Source organism: Fistularia commersonii, chromosome 20 (genome assembly GCF_037954325.1).
Source record: "Fistularia commersonii isolate RoL2024-O1a breed Wild chromosome 20, RoL_Fcom_v1.0, whole genome shotgun sequence".
Lineage (NCBI taxonomy): Eukaryota > Metazoa > Chordata > Actinopteri > Syngnathiformes > Fistulariidae > Fistularia > Fistularia commersonii.
In genome coordinates, this window is record NC_141303.1 from 3,795,680 (window position 1) to 3,818,594 (window position 22,915).

The window sequence follows — 22,915 nt, forward strand, 5'->3', positions numbered from 1 at the left end:
ACCTATGCTAAATTCTCACAATCCTCAGTTATCTAAGTTTTAAAGACTGCAAAAGAGAGAAATTCCCGCTACAAAATCTGTACGAATGCCGACAAAACGGTGAAGCTACTGAAAAGGGCACTGTGGAACTGGGAAAAAAGGTGCGTAGAATTTATGTAGGCAGCAGTTGAATAATGTGCCGTCGTCAGGGAGAGACAGAGGACCATCCAGACCTCTCCCCTCCAGAGTCCCATTAAGTGGACATGAGTTTATTTATTCGCATGAGCAATTTGCTGTTCATTCACGGTGCAACATTGCCATTTTGGCGCGTCTGTTTGACATTTGAGGGGTGGAACTACACAAAGCATCCGTCACCATCCTAGATAAGTGTCTTTCTGCATGAAGCCGAAGCTCAATCACAGCTGTTCAATCTGCCTCCTGTGAAAAAGCACATTGCTGTGGGTTGAAAAAGGAAAGGGTCAGGTTCGGCTAGTTTTGTTTTAATTAGCCGGATGGCTAATGATGGCGAGTGCTAAATGCTCGCTAATTTGAAAGAGCTACTGTGAGGCGTATGTCACTATGAATAAATCTGACAAGACACGTGGTTTCAGCCACTTCAGTCCCAGTGCACGGCTTGCAATCTATGACAAGAAGTCGCTTTCTCGAAAAGCCAATAGGACACGGATACTTTCAACTTGCAGGGTTTGTGCTCAATTCTAATTTGAACTATTTTCAAACCGCGAATTGCTGAGGTTTTTTTTTCAAAATACGAAGAAACCTTTGCGTTGACGGCAAGATGTATGTGGTTCGTCCCCTTTATAATCATTTGATTGTGAGTCAAACGTGTATTTTAGTTTGCGAAACCTCTTTTGTGTTTCTGACAGTTGCTAAATTTTTACACAAAGAACGACATGTGATGACTCATCCGTATTCCCCTGGATATTTTTTTTTTTTTCATATTTGTCTTTAAAACACCACCATCTTGAAGTTTACAGACAGAGATTTGAGAAGGATTTATTTTCCTTAAGCCGCGTGTCAACCCATTTACAGATTAACAAGCCATTGCAGCTCTGCCTAAACTTATCGACGGGTACCAAACAGCGACGTTTTTTGACTTGTGATAGACTTTGACATTCTTGAGGATATATAATATAGCTATCTCATTGCAAATGCATTTATTTGCCGATCAAACAAACAGCCGATCGGTCAACTTCCTTTCACCGTAACCCTTGATTGCAATAGCATGCAAAATATATTCCCGCTGGCTGTAATAATGGTTTGCAATGGCTAAACAGTGGTTAAGGTTTCCCTCCAAAAATCACTGTAAGTCAGTATAATGTCCTCTCAATTGAATCCCAAAGGAATGTGGTTGGAATCATGATTGTGTGTGTGTGTGTGTGCGTGTGTGTGTCTCCTCACCCCCTGTGAGAAGTAAAATGCTGCAATTCCCAGAGGCCAGAAACAGCAGAGCATGGAGAAAATGGCCAAGCCCAGGTGGTCTCGCGGCGGCACAACAATAAAGTTGTCCTCGCTCTCGCTGTCACTGGAGCAGTCCGTCTGCGTGCAGAAGAGAAGCTCAGGTCAAATATCAAATCTTTTTACCAAAGTAAAATGGACAGACAAAACCGACTAAATCATTGGCATTGATTCATGTTGCGTCATACATCTCCAGAGAGGATTTAAACCTAGGAAAGCTGTCCTGAAATGGTGGTTCCTTATCTTTATTGTGCAAATAATGCGAAAGTATACATTTTTCTGTCACTGTGTGTTTTATAAAACTCACAGCAACTCATTTCTGCAAGAAGTGGAAAAATAAAGAAAGAAGTTCTGCGCATTGATCGCCACCCTAATACAGAATACCAATATAAACCTACTACTGCATAAATATGAATGTTTTTTTGTAATTAAATTGTCCAAACCTTAATCACATCCAGGTAAAATCTAAGCCGCGAGACTCAATAACAACAATATAGTGGGGAACTTTATTCGGTTAACTTCTCGAAGAACAATCACCTCTCATCCATGAGAATACTTCGAGTTTTCTTTTCTTTTCTTTTCACTCTTATGGATAATTCAGAGTTTTCAGTTAATGTTCATGTTTTGGATTGGTAGAAGGAAATGCCAACACAACACAAAAAAAGTCCAGACTCCACAGTGGACACTGGAATCAAACCAGGAAGTGGGCGGTAGGAGAGTTAATCATAACGCCACCTAGGAGTGCATTTATTGAAAAAGATAAAAAAAAAAAAAAAGACATTTGTGTAATGGGAACCAAAACAGAGAAGCATCTCTGCCTGCAGGATCATTTGCTTCCTCATAATGTCATAGCTCATATTCATGGACTTTTTGTGATGGCCCATTAGTTTCTCATTAGTTTTGAGATATGCAGATTCTCACATTTCAGCATCTAAACAACAGATGGCATTGTAAAGAGCTATGGTTGAAAGTACATTTCATTTCAGATGTGGAATACTTATGAATGAAACACACCTACTCCCCAAAGCTTTATGAAACTATTTCACGCTCCACGCAACATTCGTCACATTCAACTGGAGTGCCTTCAGCGAAAAAGAAAAGACCTCGGCATCTCTGCGTATTGTTCAGGGAGTTCCACGATCTGCTTTGTGATACACACACACACACACTAAAAACAGATAAACAAAACAAAAAAAAGTACTTTAGTCGCTATTTCAAATTCTTGTGGTACATTTGGATGTATATCAAATACTGCAATACATGGAGAGAAATGCAGAGAGTTTGAAAAATGTAAAAAACAAATAATGTGTAAAACATGAATACAGATCTTCATGGAAATATTCAGGGATTTTCAGATTAGCGATGTTAGGTTAAAATAGTTTGGGAAGACATCTGACTGGACGTAAGCTCTTAAATATCAAACATCAATAGTCAAATATTCCCCTTCACCTCTATCTGACTGATAAGAGTATCATAATTGAACATACAATTTACATAACAATTCATAGGTGTCATTTGTTTTCATTGAATTTAAGCCTGTTATATTGATGTTATCGCAAACACATAAACGGACACACATTTTACCGCCTGTTCGTCTTTCCCGACAAAGGCAACACTAAGAACAAATAATCTATTTTTAGTGGCATCCTTTAATGAAAGATATCTGAGATTTAGGCCATTGGTTTCTGTCTGAAATATTAAGCTGCATCCTTCACACATCATCATCCTGTTTGGAGGATGATCCATCACGAGGGCGGAAAAAAAATAAAATAAAGATAAACATGAAATGACAATCTATTTTTGTCCGAGAAAACGGGAATATAGGTTGAAACGGCGATTGTTTAAATTGCAGAGGTGATGCTGAAAACTCCAATCATCACATTTAAGATGGTAATCTCACAAAAGAAATGAACCGTCCTTAAGCTTCCTTTCATTTTGTTGCTCTGTAATCCTTTTTATATGCAAGTATTTTTAGTGGGTCTTAATCCTCGCATGTGTCTTTGTGATTATGCTGTACTTTTCAATATTTATTTTGGATATGTAAGCCTTTTTTTCTCACGAGACCGCAGACTGCAATTTTACCTGGGTAGCCATGGTAGTTAGATATCAGTCCTGCAGTGTTTTTTTTTTGTTTTTTAGTTTCTCAGCCAAGTTGGATCACAACCTGATACACGGTGAATATTCTGAACTTTCCATTTTAATTTAAGACAGCATTTGATGCAATTTTAATTTACTCCATGTATTAGCATTGCAAGTCAAGTTCACTTGAAATCAAGCCACAAGCTTTTTCAGGAAGAAGCAAAGTTTATCGACCATTTTAAAACTTTTAAATTCATTACTTACTATTTCTACCATTGATTAAAAAGTCTGTCATATTTTACAAAATGCCGATTTAATTCTCAAGTCTGAGTTCATTGAAATTGACTATGCGGCGTTTATTTTTGCTTTAAATTTTTTTCTGAAATATCTTCTGCTAAGCCTTAACAGGCTAATGAGCTCTGTCACATATTTAAAATTTAGAAAATGGAAATAGAACTGGTTTCTTACAAACCCCCAGTTTCATATAAGGCATAAAAAAAAGGCACCGTGGAGTAATTTCAAATACACGGTTTTATTTTGGAAGCGTTTTCGTGGACCAAGTATAAGTTCAAAACAATCTAAATGCTCGGCATTTTAATTTAAATTACCGCATTCTGCTTTTAGTCATGCATCTTGCGTTATGAGGGGGGATTAGCTGGTGGGTGGTCACCCTGCTGGGGCCCCGTCCAATAAATGTAGAGAAAACGCTGGATTAATTGATACCAAAAGTAGACCTTTGGGAAAAAAAAGAACATTAGGTACAAAAATCATACAGGAAAGCGCCATTATTCTAATGTGTGCCTTCAATTGCAGACAGCTCTGTTTGATGTTGTCAAGCTTTACATACGACGCTTTCAGAGCCACGAATACGGTCCCCCGCTGTGTTGATTGATATATATTTTTTCATAACGCAACACTTAGGCCGAAAAAGGTTTTAACACTGAAGCACAATGCAGCTCTGCGTAGTATCGCTGCGCTTTCATGGACCGGAGCGAACGCCGGAGTGCAATCTCTGCAGAGCCAGCCCTGCTCAGACGTGCCTCAGAATCCACTGACAAAAAACATGCATTTCCTTAGGGCTATTTGAAGAATGAAAACTGACATTGACTGGAAATACTATATGTTTTAGTTGGCTAGGAAACTGAGAGCCAAGCTATGGGGGCAGAAGAGGACAGTCAGTAAGGCTAGAGAGAAATTGGATGTACATGTGTAATACATTTAGCCCAACTGGAAAATACAATGAGCACTCTATCGCTATATTTCCTATCTGCTGTAATGTATTCTATAATATGTAACAATCACATTTCATTTTTTTGATATTCAACATTTTGATATTAATTCTTGAATATTTGCATTCAATACCTCGTGAATTGTAAATCCTTTTCTTTAGCAAAAGGAAAAATGATGATAAAATGGCCAAGATATTAAATTAGAAAGAAATCAAGAAAAAGTAAACACTTGAAAAAGAAGACAAACATATTCAAAAGGCATCGAATTAAGTTAATAGTTTTGAGAAAATGAACAAAACATTTGAAATGACATTCAAACAGGCTAGATAAGCGCTGCTATACTCCAGGTCTATGATTCATGTTATCAAACATGTTTTAACATTTTAGTAACATGTCAAAATGGCTACTGCAAAAAAAAAAAAAAAAAAAAGCCTGTCCCTCTGCAACACTATCATATATAACAACAATCGTGTGATGACACCATGATCATTTTCCTGGTTTGAAACAAAAAAAAAATCCAAAAAACATCACTCGATCATCAAAAGCATGTGGATTGAATCAATGATCTGTTTGCTTTTCTGAAATAAACAAAATATATATATATATATATTTTTTTTTTTACATCAGTTTTCTGCAAGAGTTCTAATGAGTTGGCGTGCTGTCACATGTCGCTGTTCTCCGTGGCAGACAGACCTAATGACTTTACACACCACTGCTGCAAGCTGCGCTAAGATATGTCACGGGTAGTGTAAATCCTGTCAACACATGGGCAACACGCCGACAGGTAGCGCCGGTATAATGGATAGTCTCACCACGCTACTATGACAGTGTTTCCACCAGGGTGGCTTGTGAAGTTTATTTGTTGACATATTTCCACTGCGGCATAAATTAAACGTGTCCCCGTCCACTCTTTTTACAGACATCTTCCAATTTGTCCTTCACTTTATTTTTCGTTTTTACTTTATTCTGATTATATGTCAAATAAACGTCTCACGGCGTGACTTTTTTACGTGCTTTGAAAGTAGGTATCATCATGGCAATGGTTTGAGACCGAACACAAATTTTAATGTATCTCTGAATTGATCTTTTCCGGTGTGCAGAGCATCTCCGTGGCTGTCAGATTTATTAGATGTTCTTTTCTGTGCAGTGCTGACATGGTATTAAACATTTCAAAAGAAAGAAAAAGCCGAAGATGAACCTCATATGTGTCTCAATCAAGAAAGTGCAAATTAGGGCTTTGTCCCCGATACATGACAGTGTAATAGCACATTCTGGATATTTTGATAGACAGAAAGTATTGTTGTGACACATATGTCGTAGTTATTATCCGCATATTTAAATATTTGGTTTTGAAAAATTTCCCAGTGTATTTTGCGTATATTTTAGATCCGACGTCGCAAACAAGAGCATTTCTGAACAAACGAATTGAAGTTTTGCCACAATTTAGTCTAACAAAAGACAAAAAAGTGGTATTTTTATTGTCAAGGCATGAAAAATAATACTGAATTCGGAAAAGAAATAAATTAAACCAAGCACTGGCAATACCGGTGATGGACATTGAAAGCAGTCCAATTCTTATCATTTGTAGTGGAATTTTTTTCTAATTTCATTATGATAATATCCATCCCATACAGTCAGCGAGGCAGTTTAACAACAGAAGGTTTTACGAAAGGTGACGGAAAAGACACGGCAGCAAAGAAGACATGACACAGACCACACTGATTAAATTAGTTTTCTACTTTTCATTAAAAAACAACAAACAAACAAAATGAATTGCTTCACACAAAGGTAAAGCATAAAGTCTGGATTTTTAAAGAAAGTACTTCATTAGCGAAGGAAATTCATTTTCTCAGCTGAACGGATGAGCTGAGTTCAGGAGTAATTGCCATTCCAATTTAATGAGTATTGCCCATTAAAGACACATTAAGGTGAGAAAAAAGGGAGAGAAAAAAAAATAATTCAGAATATAACAAAATATAATGGATTATGGAAGGTCTTATTCATGCATTCATTCATTCATTGCAGGGGGCTTCATATGTGGAGACATGCAACCGTTCACGCTTTTATTCAGGCGTCTGCACGATTTCGGGTCTCCAATGAACCGACTGCATGTGTTCGGACTGTGGGAAGAAACCGGAAAACCCGAAGGAAACTCAAATGGGAAAACGTGGACGCTCTGCGCAGAAATAATGCAGAAAAAGGCCCCGCGGTCTGGATTCGAACCTTCTATCTCGCCACCACGCCGGAGGTTATATTGCGCATTTGCGAAAAAGGAATAGATGCGATTTTGAAAAGCGGCCAATTTGAATTCATTACGATCGGTGGCTTCGCGTGGGAACGCCGACAGGTCGCCGGACACATCCGTCTACGCTCGGCGACTCCGTCTGCATCCCAACGCAGCATCGGTGCAACACGTGCCTGGTCTATATTCATTACATTACATTGCATTGCATTTGGCAGACGCTTTTATCCAAAGCGACTTACAATAGAGGACATGGGGACTGCAAATACACTTGCAAATACACGATGCACAGGAAATATACAGAACAGTAAGCTTGGGTTAGTGAGGTTTTTTTTTTTTTTTGACAAAGACATACACAAACGTACACACACACACACACTGCATCGCCTGACTTGCTGCCTAACCTGATCTGGGGCATCAGCGCAGTAAAAAGTCCTGAAAGAGAACAGTTTTTACCTGTTTCTATATTCATGCTCTAGGTGGCCGTGTTAAGTTATGCCACAGCAGGATCCCGTGGCTCCGGAGGCGACAAGGGTCCTGCCTTACAACTTTCTATACCTCAGATAGCGGTAGAGTGGAATGCTGCTGGTAAAAAGAAATGCAACCTTAACATCACCGTGTGTGAGATTTACACAGTGACTGGGCTCAACAGCCCTATGAGGTCACTCAATAGGCCCAGCAGGACTCTCAGTCTCACTGTGTGTGTGTGTGTGTGATCCAAATGATAAGAACTTCATCATGACGCGGTCCTCTCGAGCGAGCCAAGCATGCACAAATTCTATTGAGATAATGAACGTAATATGTGTTATTTTTCATTCCATTGCACAGTGGCCTCTTGTTGACAGGTGCGCGATTTGGGATTTTGTAATGAGACAACAACAAGGAAACACCACACGCCGCGGTTAGTATTCATATCATGCTCTGTAAACAGGTAGAGGCACAAAAGAAAGACGGCGCCGTGAAGCGAGGAAATCAGTAATTGAATCTGTCAAAAATGACAACAAATTATTTCCACACGAGACCGAAATACATAATGTATATTTCATTGCAGACGGTGAAAATACTTTTTCCAAACTTATGTAACCCATATTCGGCCAGTGCTGAGGATGTGGGGAGAAAAACAATGCATAAAGCTTAATGCATTGCGAAGCCAAATGCTGAATCACATCCGGACCAATATAATCACAGTAAACAAGGAGGGAAGTATGTTTTGGTTTCGAACAAAATAGAAACACCAGCTCAGCTAATACCGTTGAAGGAATATTAGCAGTATTTATAATTTTGAAATGCATTTTTCCTCACATACGGTACAAAAGTCATCATCATCCCCAGAGACAAATCCCCACTGCAAACATAATGGGGACAAAAACCTTATTCGCTGTGATTGATTGGTCCACAGATATTTTCTACAGGGAAAAGACAAAGATATATTTTGTGAATCGTGTCAGAAACGCCTAAAGCAGCTTAATGCGCATTTTCTGGAGGAATAAAGTTTTATTCAAAAAATTACTGGACGGTCACTCCAAAACTGCTGCTTAACATTGTAAAATGTAATCACCCTTGACAGGTCACTTTTACCCAAAACTCTTTGTATTACAGTGGGAGTTTTCTCATTATTCCCTTTTCTAATACCCTGAGCTGCCATTCAGAAAAGACCTGGGGAAGCACGTTGACTTTCTGGTGAGGAGACAAGAACCCGCTTTGCTCGTCTAACCTCTTCTCTTAGCTTTAAAACCAAAGCGGAAAAAATTCTTGCAGCGCCCTTTTAATCATGTGAACATCCATCCATCCATCCATCCATCCATCCATCCATCCATCCATCCATCCATCCCAGCTGTCGCCAGTCAATTGCAGATCATGTGAACATGATACAGCCATGATGCTATGTTATGATTATGTCAAAATGATAAACATGTTAGATCTTATCTGTGCATATTCTGCAGCTGTGATCGTGGGAAAAAATAAATAAGAATTCTTCTCGCTGAAAAGGAGAAGTATTTTTACAACTTTACTTCATTAAATGTATTTAAATGGTATTTATAACTGTCGGGTTGCTCACATTTTCACACTACACGTCGCAGAACTCTAATTGTATAAAGGGAGATTCTCATGAAAACACATCTTTGGTTCCAAACAATGAATTCAAATGTTTTTGATCAACCACAATATCTTTTTGTGTCAAATGAACAATTCTTTTCTTTTTCAAGTGTGTATGTCTAAAATTTAAATGAATCAATGTGAGCGCATTTGCGTGTTAGTTTGTCACACTGGCGTAGGTAAAACATCGTAGACGGTTTGCGCTCAAAGGGCTTCCTCGTGAAATACGAAATAATTATTTCCTTTTTTTTTTTTTTTTGTCTTCCTAGCTTTAATCATCATTTATTATTCTCAATTATCAGACCTCCTCAAGGGTATCAGTTTAATTTTCTTCTTCTCTTGAACTCCACCTCCTCACTCCGCCGCTGTGCCGGGTACCATTTGTGTGACGTATTGTGCGAATGTTGTTACCACACGGCAAGGAGAAATGAAAGAGGGAATGTCAAAAGGTTACTGAGAAGCACTCATCATACCGAATTGCTCGTTCATTGCCGTTCCATGGAGTCGGGCTACGGAGGCTGTCGGCTGACTTGGGCTAGCTTCACTTCACTGAGCAGGTCGTCCTTGAGCGTCACTTAGCACATCATGTTCTCGTGACGGCACGAGACTAGGAGGGACGTGAATCGGTTAGAATATTTATGTCCGAACCCGGCGGAGTCTGACCGCATGATAATTGATCCAAACTAGGGTTCCCTCTAAGCTGCGCAACTGCGCAATTGCGCAGAAGAAAACCTAACCAGCGCAGTGAGCGCGCTGCAAATGTATTAGATATCGTCATCCTTTTAAAATTATCGCCTAAGTCATTTTTTTTACAAAAATTTTTTTTTTTTTTTTTTTGCCTAAATCATCTCCTCATGATGCTGCAAAATTGCCTACATCCTCAGTTAAACACATTGTGCCATTCTACCCCTTTAGAAGAAATTGAATATGTCAAAAGTGTGTCAAATGGTTCCGTTTTTGTTATTCCTGAGAAATCAGAAAAAATGACTTAGGCGGTTACTTTAAGAAGGTGACGATATACAACATTTTTTTTGTATCATTTTCTTTGTAACTCAGTGAGTGACAGGTATACAGCCAATCAAACGATACGATGCAATTACGCCAAGCAGCCAATCACGGCATTGACAGTACTTGCGCACGTGCTCTGCCCCTACACGCAATATAACAATAATAACAGTGTGAGTTAAGTGATGCTAATGCTAACCCCATATCACGGCGAAACGATGTGCAAATAGAAGCGGCGAAACTGGGTCCGATTTTTTCTTTTTCCAGTGAGAAAGGACTGTTCTGCAAAACATGCAGCGAAGCTAAAGTAATAATTTGATTCTTTTAATAAGCCATGAAACTTGCTATGACCCCAGGTGTAATAGCAGTGTGCGGCCACAGCGTGCACATTTCATGTTGCTCAGGGAGGTTGAAAAAAATGAAAAATTAGAGGGAACATTGATCCAAACCCCATGCGGACTTAGAGGAACTCAGTTTGATGCAGAATTGAGGAAAAACAAATGCGCTATTTAAAACTGACAAGTTCATCCGTGTGACCAGTGCCCGGCTCTCTTCCCACCCATATGCTGCAGAACGTGCACGTTTTACATCGAATGGTCCGCGCGAGGTGACTCGGTCGACATCATTTCTACATTTCCTTCTGAACCCGGCCAAGCGATGGTGTAAGAGAAGACCCGGGAAGTCGGCGCAAACCATAAGACCTTTGGCGTTCCCGTCATTATAGCAAATTATCGTTGTCTTCTAATTGAGTTTGATGAGTGTCATGGAAAAAGAACAGGGGATTTGGAGAGAAACCGACTTGGACGAGCTCAGTGTAATGTTTCCAGAGATCTCATTAAACTGTCTGAGGCCGTTTATACATTTTTCAGCACGTATATGTTCACTTATTGAAATGAAATCAATGCATTTTTTTAATGAGTGTGTGTGATTTGTGTGAACGTAAGAGACATATTTAAACAACAACGTGATTTAAAGTCAACGTTCACACGACTAAACAACCACGGTTAGCGGCCGCAATGCTGGTGCTTATTACTTAGCGACGCATTTCTGAAACGATGATTCATCTGAGGGACAATCTGTGAAATACTACTCATGACTCAAAGATCGGTACTTGCTAAATTACTTTTATTGTGAGAAACGGGCTCTTCAGTAGAAAACAGCAACAATACATACCGAGTTCTGGGTGAGTAGGATAAGCGATAGACAATAGATGGATGGATTGATGACGGTGTTGACTTTTGGGTATGAAATAAGCCAGACTTTATTTGTTTTACCTCACAGGCAAAAGCCTTTTTACGAGAAAGAAAATATCGTGTCATTATCTACTCATTCCTCTGAGGATGGAAGATCTGGGGAAGACAAAAATTCCAGAAAACACACATGAATTGCCGCCCCCTTCAGCTTACAGGAATGGTAAATGGTTTCCTTGAGAAGGAAAAAAAAAAGCCTGAAAAGGTGGATTATGATGTTATTAAGATTACAACCAGATAAAGATAGAGCTTTCATCTTCCTGCGAGTTGTTGCTTTGAAAATGTGTTCACCGCTAAAGTGTTTCTAGAGGTTTGAGATGAGGGGTTGCATTTTTACACTCCGTAACAAACAACTGAGTGATGAGGTGTTGAGCGTTATGTATTTTTTGCCTTTTCAAGGACTGTTCCAGTCTGTACTTGTCGCCGCAGTTAAATAACAGGGACAAACACCAAAGAGACCGACCGACGTATAACGTCAACAATAGCAATGGAGGAGCTCTTGAGCCAAAATGATAGTCCCTGCTCAGATGCTTCATAATGAGCCTACACGGCCCGCCAGTTGTTTTTTTTTTTTTCTGAGAATGTGCTTTTATATCGACATTTTTTTTACTAACGCTGACATTCTGCACCATGGCAACAGGGCCGTCTCGGTCAAATTAATGCTAAACTTCAAATGCACTCTCGGGTTCTGTTGGGCTTTTACAGAAAATAAACCTGTGGCTGATTAATTCAGCCCATAACATGGAAACAAGGTGGCTGGGGATTATAAGGGCCATACGGTAATTTCAAGCTGGAAATCAGAAGTTTATCTAAGGTGCGTTTGGCAACACAGGAGTTGGATAGCAACGTAACGCGAGCCTCTAGAGAATCATATATTAAGCGATGAGTAAATTTCACTGCAGCTAAACAGCACGTTTTTCTGAACCGAAAAAGGATGAGGAGTGAAATGTTTTCGAGTGAAGAAATTCAAGTCCGGTTGCCACGACGAGAAGATTTGGACAAGACTTCAGACTTTGTGAATTAGCATGGGTTTTATTACAGTGCTTTACCGTCATGGTTGTACTCGAAGATGTTTGATCGCCCTGTGATTCATGACTACTGAAGGGAAATTCCATGTTGTCAGCTAAATAGGTTTTCTTTGTCATATTTCCGGATATGTCTATCACTTTTTCCACAGCCACAGAGGGGCTGCACACGTTTTTAAAGCTTAGTGAGACGCGCAGCATGGGATAAATATCTCCAGTTAGCAGAAGGCTGCCCGCTATTTGACAGACTCACTTACTGGCAAATTGAAATGAACCGCGATCCAATCATTTTGTCATTTATTGCTAAATGAGAAAAGGGATATCTACAAAAGATTTCAATACATGGCACAGGCTCATTGGTTGTTGGCTTCTTGAGAAGAGGAATGATAAGTGTGTACTGAACTGAAGCATGACTGCTTTTTATATTTAATGAAGGAATAACTGCAAATGCCTCTTAGGTTCAAGACAATGGATAAACTAAGCAATGATATAGCATAGCGCAGCACGGAGCAGGCACACGGATAGAAACATAATTATTTAAAGGTCAATGTATTGATTTTACACCCTGAGCATTTTGGGATGGATAGATGGATGGATGGATAGATGGCACACGAGCATATGACTAAGTGAATTACAAATACACTGTTTAATGAAAATGTCATGATACGGTGTTAAATGGCCGACAGGCCGGCCCGTATCAGATAAAATTCAGCCTGGATGCTTGCAAATCTCAAATGTCATGGGTTATTAAAGCTGAGGGAACATTGCCGCCAAAATCAAATATTTAATTTTCATCATCAGGCTTTTAGAATACAATCTGGCTGGCGTGTAATCCTCTCTGCTGCTGGATCTTTTTAGTTTTATGATTTTCGCTACGGATTTTTTTTTTTTTTTTTTTTTTTTTGCACAAGTATCTGTTTTGCTTCTTCGTCATGTGTCGGCCGCGGCCCGCGAGGACACTCGGTTCGAAGGATGCGGCGTGTTCCTTGAAAATGACCCGCGGGTTTAAAAGGAGCGATAAAAAAAAAGTCCCCTTCATTCATTAATGGCTGCGTTTTAGGCAAATGACAGTAACCAGATGATTCTTTCTCATTTCTCCACCGTGCGACTCAAAAGGGTGCATTAATGAAAATGCACGGGTTGTCCAACGTGAAAACATATTGAAATATTCGTCCCTTAAATGTGCTATCTAAACACAAGATAAGGTGGACCCCTACCCCGCCAGGAATTTAGTCTATAATTTAATTTCTAAGCTGATGCTCGTCTCACTGTGGTTTGTTATTAGGGAGATTTTTAGTCTAAATTGCCCCTTATAATAATAGCGAGGATGTTCTCAACGTGAGGCTGGTGCAGACGGATTATCTACCAACTGTATCTTGTCAGGGCGGGACACACACACACACACACACACACACACACACACACACACACACACACACAGACATAATCTCAATGTTTCTGACTGGATTAGATTTTTTTTTTTTATTTTGAATCATTACTAATTCAGGATTCAGCTGCTTGACCTGCCTACACAGAGAGCAGCTGCGAAGAGAATGTACTGCCCTCTCTAGCCTTTGCACTGACATAAAATGTCATTAAAACCAAAAGTACACCCTTGGTCACCCCTGTTACTTTATGGCCATACCATGTCTTCTCCCATGCACCAGTATTTTTGTCTAATACTACACAGTATTGGATGTTTGCACAGTGTATTCACATTTAACTGCCGCTTCCAAAGATATATGATGAAAATAACACAAGTAAGGGTCTACGGTTGATTTGCCACTCACCGGGGGAAGCATGTCATATAAAACACATGGCGTGGACTGCGTTTACTACGATAACATAGACGATTCTAAAGGTTTGAATGTACAAGTCATTTCATGATTTTCTTATAAATGACGTAAGCTAGCTTATCGTCTGCTGCTTATCAAGTTTCAGACCATAGCCGGGCTAATGCATGACAAAAAACAATATATCGTGAAACTGCCCACACCGACGAATAAATAAATATTCATCATCAAGTGATTTTAAAATATTTATCTTACTGTTCAGCACAGACGCTCTGAAAATATTGATCAAACAACAGAATCATGTTCTGTGAATCATCTGGCAGAATAAATATAAAGGCAGGTTTACTTTCACAGTGGGATTTGGATTCAGAATGAGTTATCACAGCCAGCGGGAGAAAGCAAGGCTATTTCAAACCTTCAACTGTTTGAGAAGACAGACCAATATGCAGGCAGGGGGTCCACATAGCAAATCCTCAGTCTTCACTTGCTACTAGAGCTGATAAGGAGACATATGTAATTTGGTTGGTGGTCCAGCATAGCTTCGGTATACGGATTTTGTCCTCTAAAGAAAGAATTATCTTCTGCTGTACGATATATATCTATGTGGAATTCAAGATGTAAAAGCTACGGCACTTCAGTGGAATCAGTCCTTGCTATCTCGGAATGAAAGGGAGGAACGAAACACCGAAAACACACACAGAAAAAAAATGCGTATTACAGATTAAACCCTCGTTTAAAAGCTTTAGTATGCTCCACGGAGTTCGTGTGTGGTCCCCGTGTCTGCGTTCTTCGCTTTCCACCCACAGTTCCTTGAGACCCAGAATTGCGCAGATGACTGAATGGTTGCACGTGTCCGTGCGCGGCCCTGCGATCGACTGGTTCCTGCAACCCGTGACCCTGCACCCAGGAGACGCGACGAATGCATGACTACAACGAAGGTGCAGAAACTAAGCACAGAATTCCAGGATCGTATTTTGATACTAGTTTGTTTAAATGCAGGTAGGTGACAAAAAAAAAAAAAATTGGCTTATGGAATATTTCTTGATAAGGAATCACTTGATCACAGTCTTGAAGCCACGGAAAAAAATAGACAGGCTGGAAATAAATTAATCACTGTTTTGACTCAGAAACATGATTAATTCCCCCATTTCAAATAACAGCTCAAAACACATCTGTTTAAAGCAGCCTATTCCATCTGACGACAAACCGCACTGTCACTTTTATTTTTTGGATTTTTAGTTTTTCTTTTTTTTTTTTCATTTTTATTTTTACCACTTTGATACTCATATTGTTCTTATTTTTATTGTTTCTTTTACATCAGTATGCTGTGTATGTGTATATGTCTGTACAGTGACCCTGAGAATTGAGTAAGGCGCCTTAAATCAAATGTATTATCGTTATTATTAGTAGTATTTTATCACATATCGCACTGGTAAATGTGCAGTTGAGAGCAGAGATTGATTTGATCTATCACCATCTATAAAATATTCCTTGGCGAAAAGCAAAAAGAGAATAACATTTTAAGCAAACATACCTCTCGCCTATGTGTTGGGGAAATAAATGGAGTAATCCGATGCTTTCCAAAATATTAAGTGTCTGCATTCCAACAACAGCCTTAACACTGAGATATAATGTATGGGGCCGTCTGTATGTTTTGACAAGACAAAACTACATAACATTTAAATCAAGGTGATGCATTTTTTTGTTTTGTTTCCGTAATTCATCCTTGCAGCACTCTTGGCCGGCGTGATACACTGTGATATCGGGAGAGTATATTTAATAATCTTTAAGTACCGCACTCAATGAAAAGTTAGAGGGGAATCAAAACAAACAGACTTTGACAAGAGTGACTTATTTTTTATGTACTTTGGAGTCTTTGAGGCTCATTATTTTATACTGTTTCCCATCATGTAGGCGATATCTCATTAGAGTCAACAACTATAATCTGTCACCCTCTCAAGTACAAGCGCGAGGCATATTATATAATTAGAAGGGTCGTAAATTAAAAAATATTAGCAGAAGCCGACGCGAGGGACGAAATCGCTGCCTGGTTCGCCGAGCCCACGGAAGCGCACACCTTAGAGGCCGTATTTCTCCTGGATCGCCATTAAAAATTCTTTTTTTTTTTTTCGCACACACGCATTCATCAAAAGTGACACACGGCTGAGAATTCATAAAGCATAAGGAAGGATACGGTCGGAGGAGGAGGAGGAGAACGATATAAATAAATCAATCATGCAGTGTTTTTAGTCCAACAGGACATAGGTGCCAAACAAGCGGCGCATACAGGCAGCGCATGAGTGTGCATAATTGTAGCGAGTGTAAAACATGCAGCGTCTGGGTCTCGAGATGCTTCCTTCAGGTCCGTATGAGCTATCTTAGTTGCTGTTTTGTAAGCTGGCGTCAAGGATTTTAATTTAACGGGGGCAGCCTCTGGCAGCCAGGGGACGGATACAAACAGCAGGGACGGGAGGGTCGGAGTGTGTGTGTGTGTGTGGGGGGGGGGGGGGGGGGGGGCATGTGCTGTTTTTTCGGTCGAAGACCAGACGCGCTGCTGTGTTCTTGACCATCTGCGGCGGATTGAACGTACGGGCAGCAAAAGCTGCCAGCGAGGCCTTGCAAGACGGCGTGCACGACGCAGTCCGGCCCTCTCATCTGGTCACAGGCAGGTAACGAAAGCAATAATAATCATTCATAACAGCTGTATAATTGCAAATTGCAGGGCTATGATGATTAATTGGGTATTGTGAGAAATAATATGCGGGGATATCATCTGTTACATTCTGAATATATTTGAGCTTAATCAGGCGGGAGGATTAATTCCGTGTATCAATACGGCAGATCGAGACGGAGCGGCTAACAAATTCATGCAAATAGAAAAAAGAAAACAGTTTTATAAAGGTTAGAGATGTTAACGCCTCTTAACGCCGTTGAGAAAGACGAGCGCATTTAAATTCTAATCATTCAGCCGAGACTGGCACGGGATCACTTGCCTATATCAAAACGTGCAAGATGAATGCAAACATGTTCAACCCGTTCAGCGAAAAGGAGTTTTGGTTGTGAATCGTCATCGGTTTTGGTGTAATTATTTAATCCAACCATCGATTTGGGCCTCTAGCAACCATCAACATGAGCCTGAAACGGTTAGTTAAAGCTTAAACACCTCATAATGTTTTAAATATCAGACTTCAGGCCTGGAGTTTTGCATGTGTCAGTGGATCAGGTTTTTCCTTTGAGGTCTTTATATTGTGTCAGACATTTGCCGGGGTGGGTGAGACTTCCTGCACTTAGAGGAGTCAATGGTCTAACTCGTGGCAGACTATATAATGAGTCCCACTGCGCATTTTCCTCTTTACAACTCAAAAGTGACTGTGGGGCTTGCGGTACTTCATTTACGAGCAGGAGGAAGAGCGTGGAAACAAAACGAACCAAATCGCAATCGTGTTCACCGTTGAAGGCGCGACCATTCTGACCCGTCTTATCTTTGTTTACGAACGAGGAGGTAAACACGTCCAGCCATTTCACATCAATATATTGCAAATATACCCCCCGCCGGTGTTTAAAGCGGGATAACATTCGGTGTCAAGAAGCGCTGTATTTTTCCATGTTTTTACTCTTCTGCCTCTCCGCAGCGAGCCCTCTGGCGATATATAGCCTTGTCACGTTGCGTCGCAGACGGCTACATGTTTATCACATGAATTCAGGTTAATTCTAGAGGACTCGCTGGTGTGTGGCAGAGCTGCATGAGGCCGGTCAAATTCAACACCCCATTCCGGCGGCCCAATCCCCCTAAATCCTTTGGAGTACTTTACGCTATTGGCTGTGCCAGTTGAGAGAAAAAAAAAAGAAACTGTAGCTAATGCTGTTGTACCGCTATACCTAATATCCCAGGGTTAGTCAGGCATGGGTGATTTATTATTATTATCAGACGATGAATTTTACAACAGCGGGGAATTGAGGACAAGGTCAGTGGATCTAACAGGATTTGCGTGTGGTAAAATGTCAGTCGGATCCAGGCATCCAGCCCAATCCTTTGGTGTGGCGATACACCGCCAGAGGAATACAAGCAGGCTGCCTGTTCAAACACGAGCCCACTACAGGTGTCCAAAGCGTGTGTTACATATATATCATCCTGATTAAATAAGGACCGCAGCTGCTAATGAAGTTACTATTTGTAGCCGGCGCATTTTCCTTCCCCCCTTACCTCATACTCCACGTACTCCTCCTCCTCCACCTCGTAGGAAACGGTTTGGATCTTGATGTGTTCTCCGTCCTCCAGGAGCTTCGCCTGGGGGTCCTCTGTGCCGGGTACATCGCCCCCCGCAGTGTTCGACGCTTCCTTCGCCTTCTTCTCCGTGAACGTGGTCTCACAGCACTCGCTTTTGTATTCCTTCGCTTTGACGCTGTCGCTGTCCTCTTTGTACAGGATGAAGTTGGGCCTGTAGAAAGCCTCCACAGCCAAATGCAGAGATGTGGCATCCAAGAGCTGCTGAGATTTCATCTTCCCATTGGAGTTGTAACTTCCTCCGCTCACAACGTTGCCGTTGCTTGCTTTCCCTCCGCCGCCGCCGCCGCCGCCGCTCTCACCTCCACCTCCAGCGAAGTAATTGATTATGTTTTCCTGATACTGGTTATTGGGGAAGTCTCCACCATAACCGTTGACCATGTGCTTACTGTTTTTGTCCAACAAGGGGTTCTGGAGCTCGCTGAGGTTCTCCATAGCGAAAGGGGGTCGAGACGGAAGCGAGCGGAGGCCGGTATTCGGTTTTTTTTTTAGCTAAAGAGGGGAGTTGAAGGAATGCGTGCTGGGACGGCGTCCGCTGTGACGTGCGCAGTCAGGACGATGTCGGTATCCGGCATTAAGGACGGTAATATCTACGGGGAAGAGAAACAGTCACAGAGAGACAGACGGTATTCAGGTTCAACGTGAAACCGAGAAAGACGTCCTGCGAGTGCTACTTGAATTTGAGCGGCGATTCCCTTTTCACATCATTGCTGTTGTGATGAGCGGAAGCCTGCGGCGAATGAAATCAACTTTAATTTGCCTCTTGTTTTATAAATAAGCTAACACACATTCAAGACCAGTAACATTAATATGTCAAAGCAGGATATCCCGCGATCTCAAATTATCCTTTCCATTGATGTGTGTTTTGTGCTCACGCTGCGATCGTTATCTTTCTAATGTGTTGTTCTTCCTCGGCGGCTCGGCGGTCTCTCGCAACCGGGACGAATCAATCAATTGACATTAATCGTCAATATCTGATTCAAAAGATTATTTGAAAAACAACCGACGAGTGTATAATTATCATAATTTATAATGACTCTACAAAAAATTCCTTCATATGCCCCACTTACACAGTCCAAACTAAATTACAAGGAAAGCTACTGAGGTTAGAATGTGACATTTCACCACAAATGTCAACCGGGGATATTTAATCATAAATATAAACGGGTGTAACCTTTCGAAAATGCATAATTAAGTCACTATTGATCCGCATATTTGTACTATCGATTTCATCTATAAAGTAGAATGATAATATTTGTCTTGGCAGTACTCCTTGTTGTAATACGCATTAAGGTTTCGTAATAAAATACGTTTCGAGTAGAGAAAACGTCTGTCTTGGTGCAACTGAATTTCCAAATCTTTACCCAACGAACATTTACATTTTTTTAACTGCCGATTTGTCGACGCAAACGCTCCGTCCACTGCCCAAGATCTGGCTGTATATTCAACAATTTGTAAAGCTCCTTTATTTGTTAAGAGGCTGGAGGCAATCGGGATATTGCAGCGTTTGCATTTTATATTTTCTAAGCTGTTTTTTTTTTTCTTGATCTCAAAATGCACAGCACAACGCGGCTAATCCAATCATTACTTCAGTCTTACTGCTTCCATGGCGACGGATGATAAACATGACTCATTTAGAATCAGATTTGCAGACTGATGCATCTAATATAATGGACAACTTCCACTATTTGCTCTTTTAGCCAAACAAGCAACTCAATCTTTGGTGCTTTAACTTTGCTTTCCTGTCCGTTACCATGACCACTAAAATCAGCACAGTAGTTTGTTACATCCTCATTTTCAGAATTTAATGTGACTTGCAGACCTCTTCTTCCCCTCTTCTGGGCCGATGCCTTCAGGGGGCGCCACGGCGAACCGTCTTCCTCCGTCGTACCCTATTCTCGGCGTCCTACCGACTAACTTCGAGTCCCCTTTCGCTCCATCCGTAAATTTCGGTCTTCTTCCAGCCTTCCGACCTCGGCATCCCTCCACCGATATATTCGCTAGCCGTCCTCGGTACAAGTCAAGTAGTCACACCGATTATTACTCGCTTTGCTCGTTCCGCGAGCGCGCCGTAAAATGATTCCTTTATAATTCCACCTGATTTTGTTTCCCTGCAAGTCAAGTATTACCCCGTCTGAGCTGTTTATCCTGAGCTGTACACCGACGCAAAAAAGAACTGCTGATTTTGAAGAATCCCTGCCAACCGATGGTTATCAGCCTGATGACTCAGCTTGATAAGTTTAAGGGAGCGCTCATAATATCGATGCTATCTTCGTGACTTTTTAATTATTATTATTTTTATTTTCTTTTTATGATATTTCAACAGAGGATGAAGAAAGTGCTGAAAATGTGAATAACACCCGACTGGGGTTTTATGGACTATATAGCAGCAACTGGTATACGTTGCATTTGTTGAATGTCGGTATCGTAATCGTGAGCAAACAAAAACAATAAGTTGCCCGTTACTTGCAACATCCGCTACGATGTACTTTATCTCAGCTGTCGGTTTACGTGCTTAATTTTACATTAAAAGACGTATTCGAAGCAACGACGAATCGCACTCCCAAATGTATTGGCCCATAATCGGGATTATCACTGATCTCCAGCCTATGCGGAGTGTTTTCCTACCAGACGGGGCCAAGAGATCTGACTGTATCATGAAGTCATGAAGAAGAAATGAGCATTAAGTCCCTGTGCATTCTGTACACAGTACATAAAAAAAAAAAAAAATTCTGAGACTTGGCTCGTAATTTTCTTCTTCTGCAATATTAATAACCTTGCACTTCACCTTTGCACTTTTTTTGGGTCACCATAAATTGTTCCTTGGTTTCTTCCTCTGGATTGCTTTTGTTTGAAAGATTTTGTGTTTTTTCCAGCCCCATGAATAAAATAGGTCCCCCACTCCCCGGCTCCCTGAGAAAAAAAATCAGCATGCAAGGCAAGGCAAATTTATTTGCGGAGCACATTTCAAACTAATGGCAAACCAAAGCGGTTAACCGAATACAAAGAGAAGAAACACAAGAAAGTAAATTATATTAACAGCAAACAGAAAGCGAGTACAAAAACAATACAATAATAAAAAAGAAAAAGAGTAATGCAATTCAGTAAACACGCTGGAGGATTCCTCTCAAATCAACATGTCAAAAGGTGAAATTCGTGCGCAGGATTTATCGCTCTCCTGACGATTCGCTCCGCGTTCGAGCGGCTTTTTTAGCTAAAAGCAGATTAACCGTACTTCGAGAAGAGTTGCCCGACGCCCCGCGCGAGCCGACCACACCGATCCACACGGTTCACAGCGGGTCAGAAGTTCGAAGCAGTAAAGCCCTGACCAGCCAAGCAATTGTGTGAGGTTCCTCGGAGCGGCGCTCCTTTGAATATGCTGATACGGCTTTTCCAGACCACTGCACCCTTTGGTTGGGTTAAGAGACTCCTGCAGTTCTTACATATAAGAGCGTATACACCAATTTCGCTACCCACTTAAAAGTGCTGCCGTCGCTTTTCCGGGCCTAGCCAACCGTTGACCCTGGGTTCAACGCCCGCGGTGCCATCCACCTTCTTTCGGTCCCCGTCTGTGAATGTTGCAACCGCGCAAACTCTACCGGGTGAAGATTCAGCCCTGAAAAGCCGCCGCGATTTCTTTCATCAACTCGGGCGAAAAAATCCGGCTCGGTTAACAAGTGGACGTGAAAGTGTAGTTTTCAAAATCTGTAATGTTCTTTTTTTTTTTTCCCCTCACCAGTGAGCGTGACAGACAACACCGCGCACGTCATTGTCTCGTAATGTTTTTTTTTTTTTTTTTTTTTATTGTCATAAAATCATTTACTTCATATCGAACGATATACCCGTACCTTAAAAGGATGACAAGATCCATTTTAACACTGACAAATCCCCGCAGTTTAAATCCTGAAACAACCTTGCCATTATCATAATCAACCAAAACAGTCTACAGGAGATTCAGGAGATTGTCTGCAAACAAATTTCGTTGTTTTTATCTCAGATGTTTTCCAGGATTTTGTGAAAGATACATGCCGTTGGTTTAGTCGGGTTGCACGGGCATGAGATTGTTGTTCTATGTTCTAATCATTATTCAGTTATATCTGTTGACTTGAAAGATATTTTTCAAATCCGCAGAAATATCCATCCTGTTAGTTTGTTTTTGTGCGAATGGTTGAATTCTGAGCTTATCAAACACAACGGGATCAAACCTAACGGAGAGTCTGCGGCCAGAGTGACAAAAATCACTTGGAAAAAAAAAAAAAAATCTAGGTCTTTTTAGAGAAATCACAGCCTGTTCTCTTAAAATAAACCGCTGTCAGTGGGTTTATGAGGAACTATTTTCCCTCAACATGACCATTTTTCCAATAAACTGCTCTTGGCATTATTATGTGGATTATCTTGAGTCGTCAGGGTGTGATTTTTTTTTGGAAGGCAATATTAGTTTTGAGCTTTTCAAAT

The 22,915-nt window shown here is 40.8% G+C and overlaps 1 protein-coding gene across 2 annotated transcripts in view; it reads right to left on the reverse strand.

The window, feature by feature from the left end:
* syndig1l (synapse differentiation inducing 1-like) overlaps nt 1-22,915 on the reverse strand; it is a 42,318-nt gene that overhangs the window by 16,561 nt on the left and 2,842 nt on the right. For both annotated transcript variants that reach the window (XM_086166608.1, XM_086166609.1), the window contains exons 2-3: nt 18,380-19,050; nt 1,399-1,536 (exon numbers count right to left, since the gene is read on the reverse strand). In XM_086166608.1, the coding sequence (XP_086022734.1) occupies nt 1,399-1,536; nt 18,380-18,895 (654 nt within the window). In that variant the 5' untranslated portion in view covers nt 18,896-19,050. The remainder of the gene's footprint in view (nt 1-1,398; nt 1,537-18,379; nt 19,051-22,915) is intronic.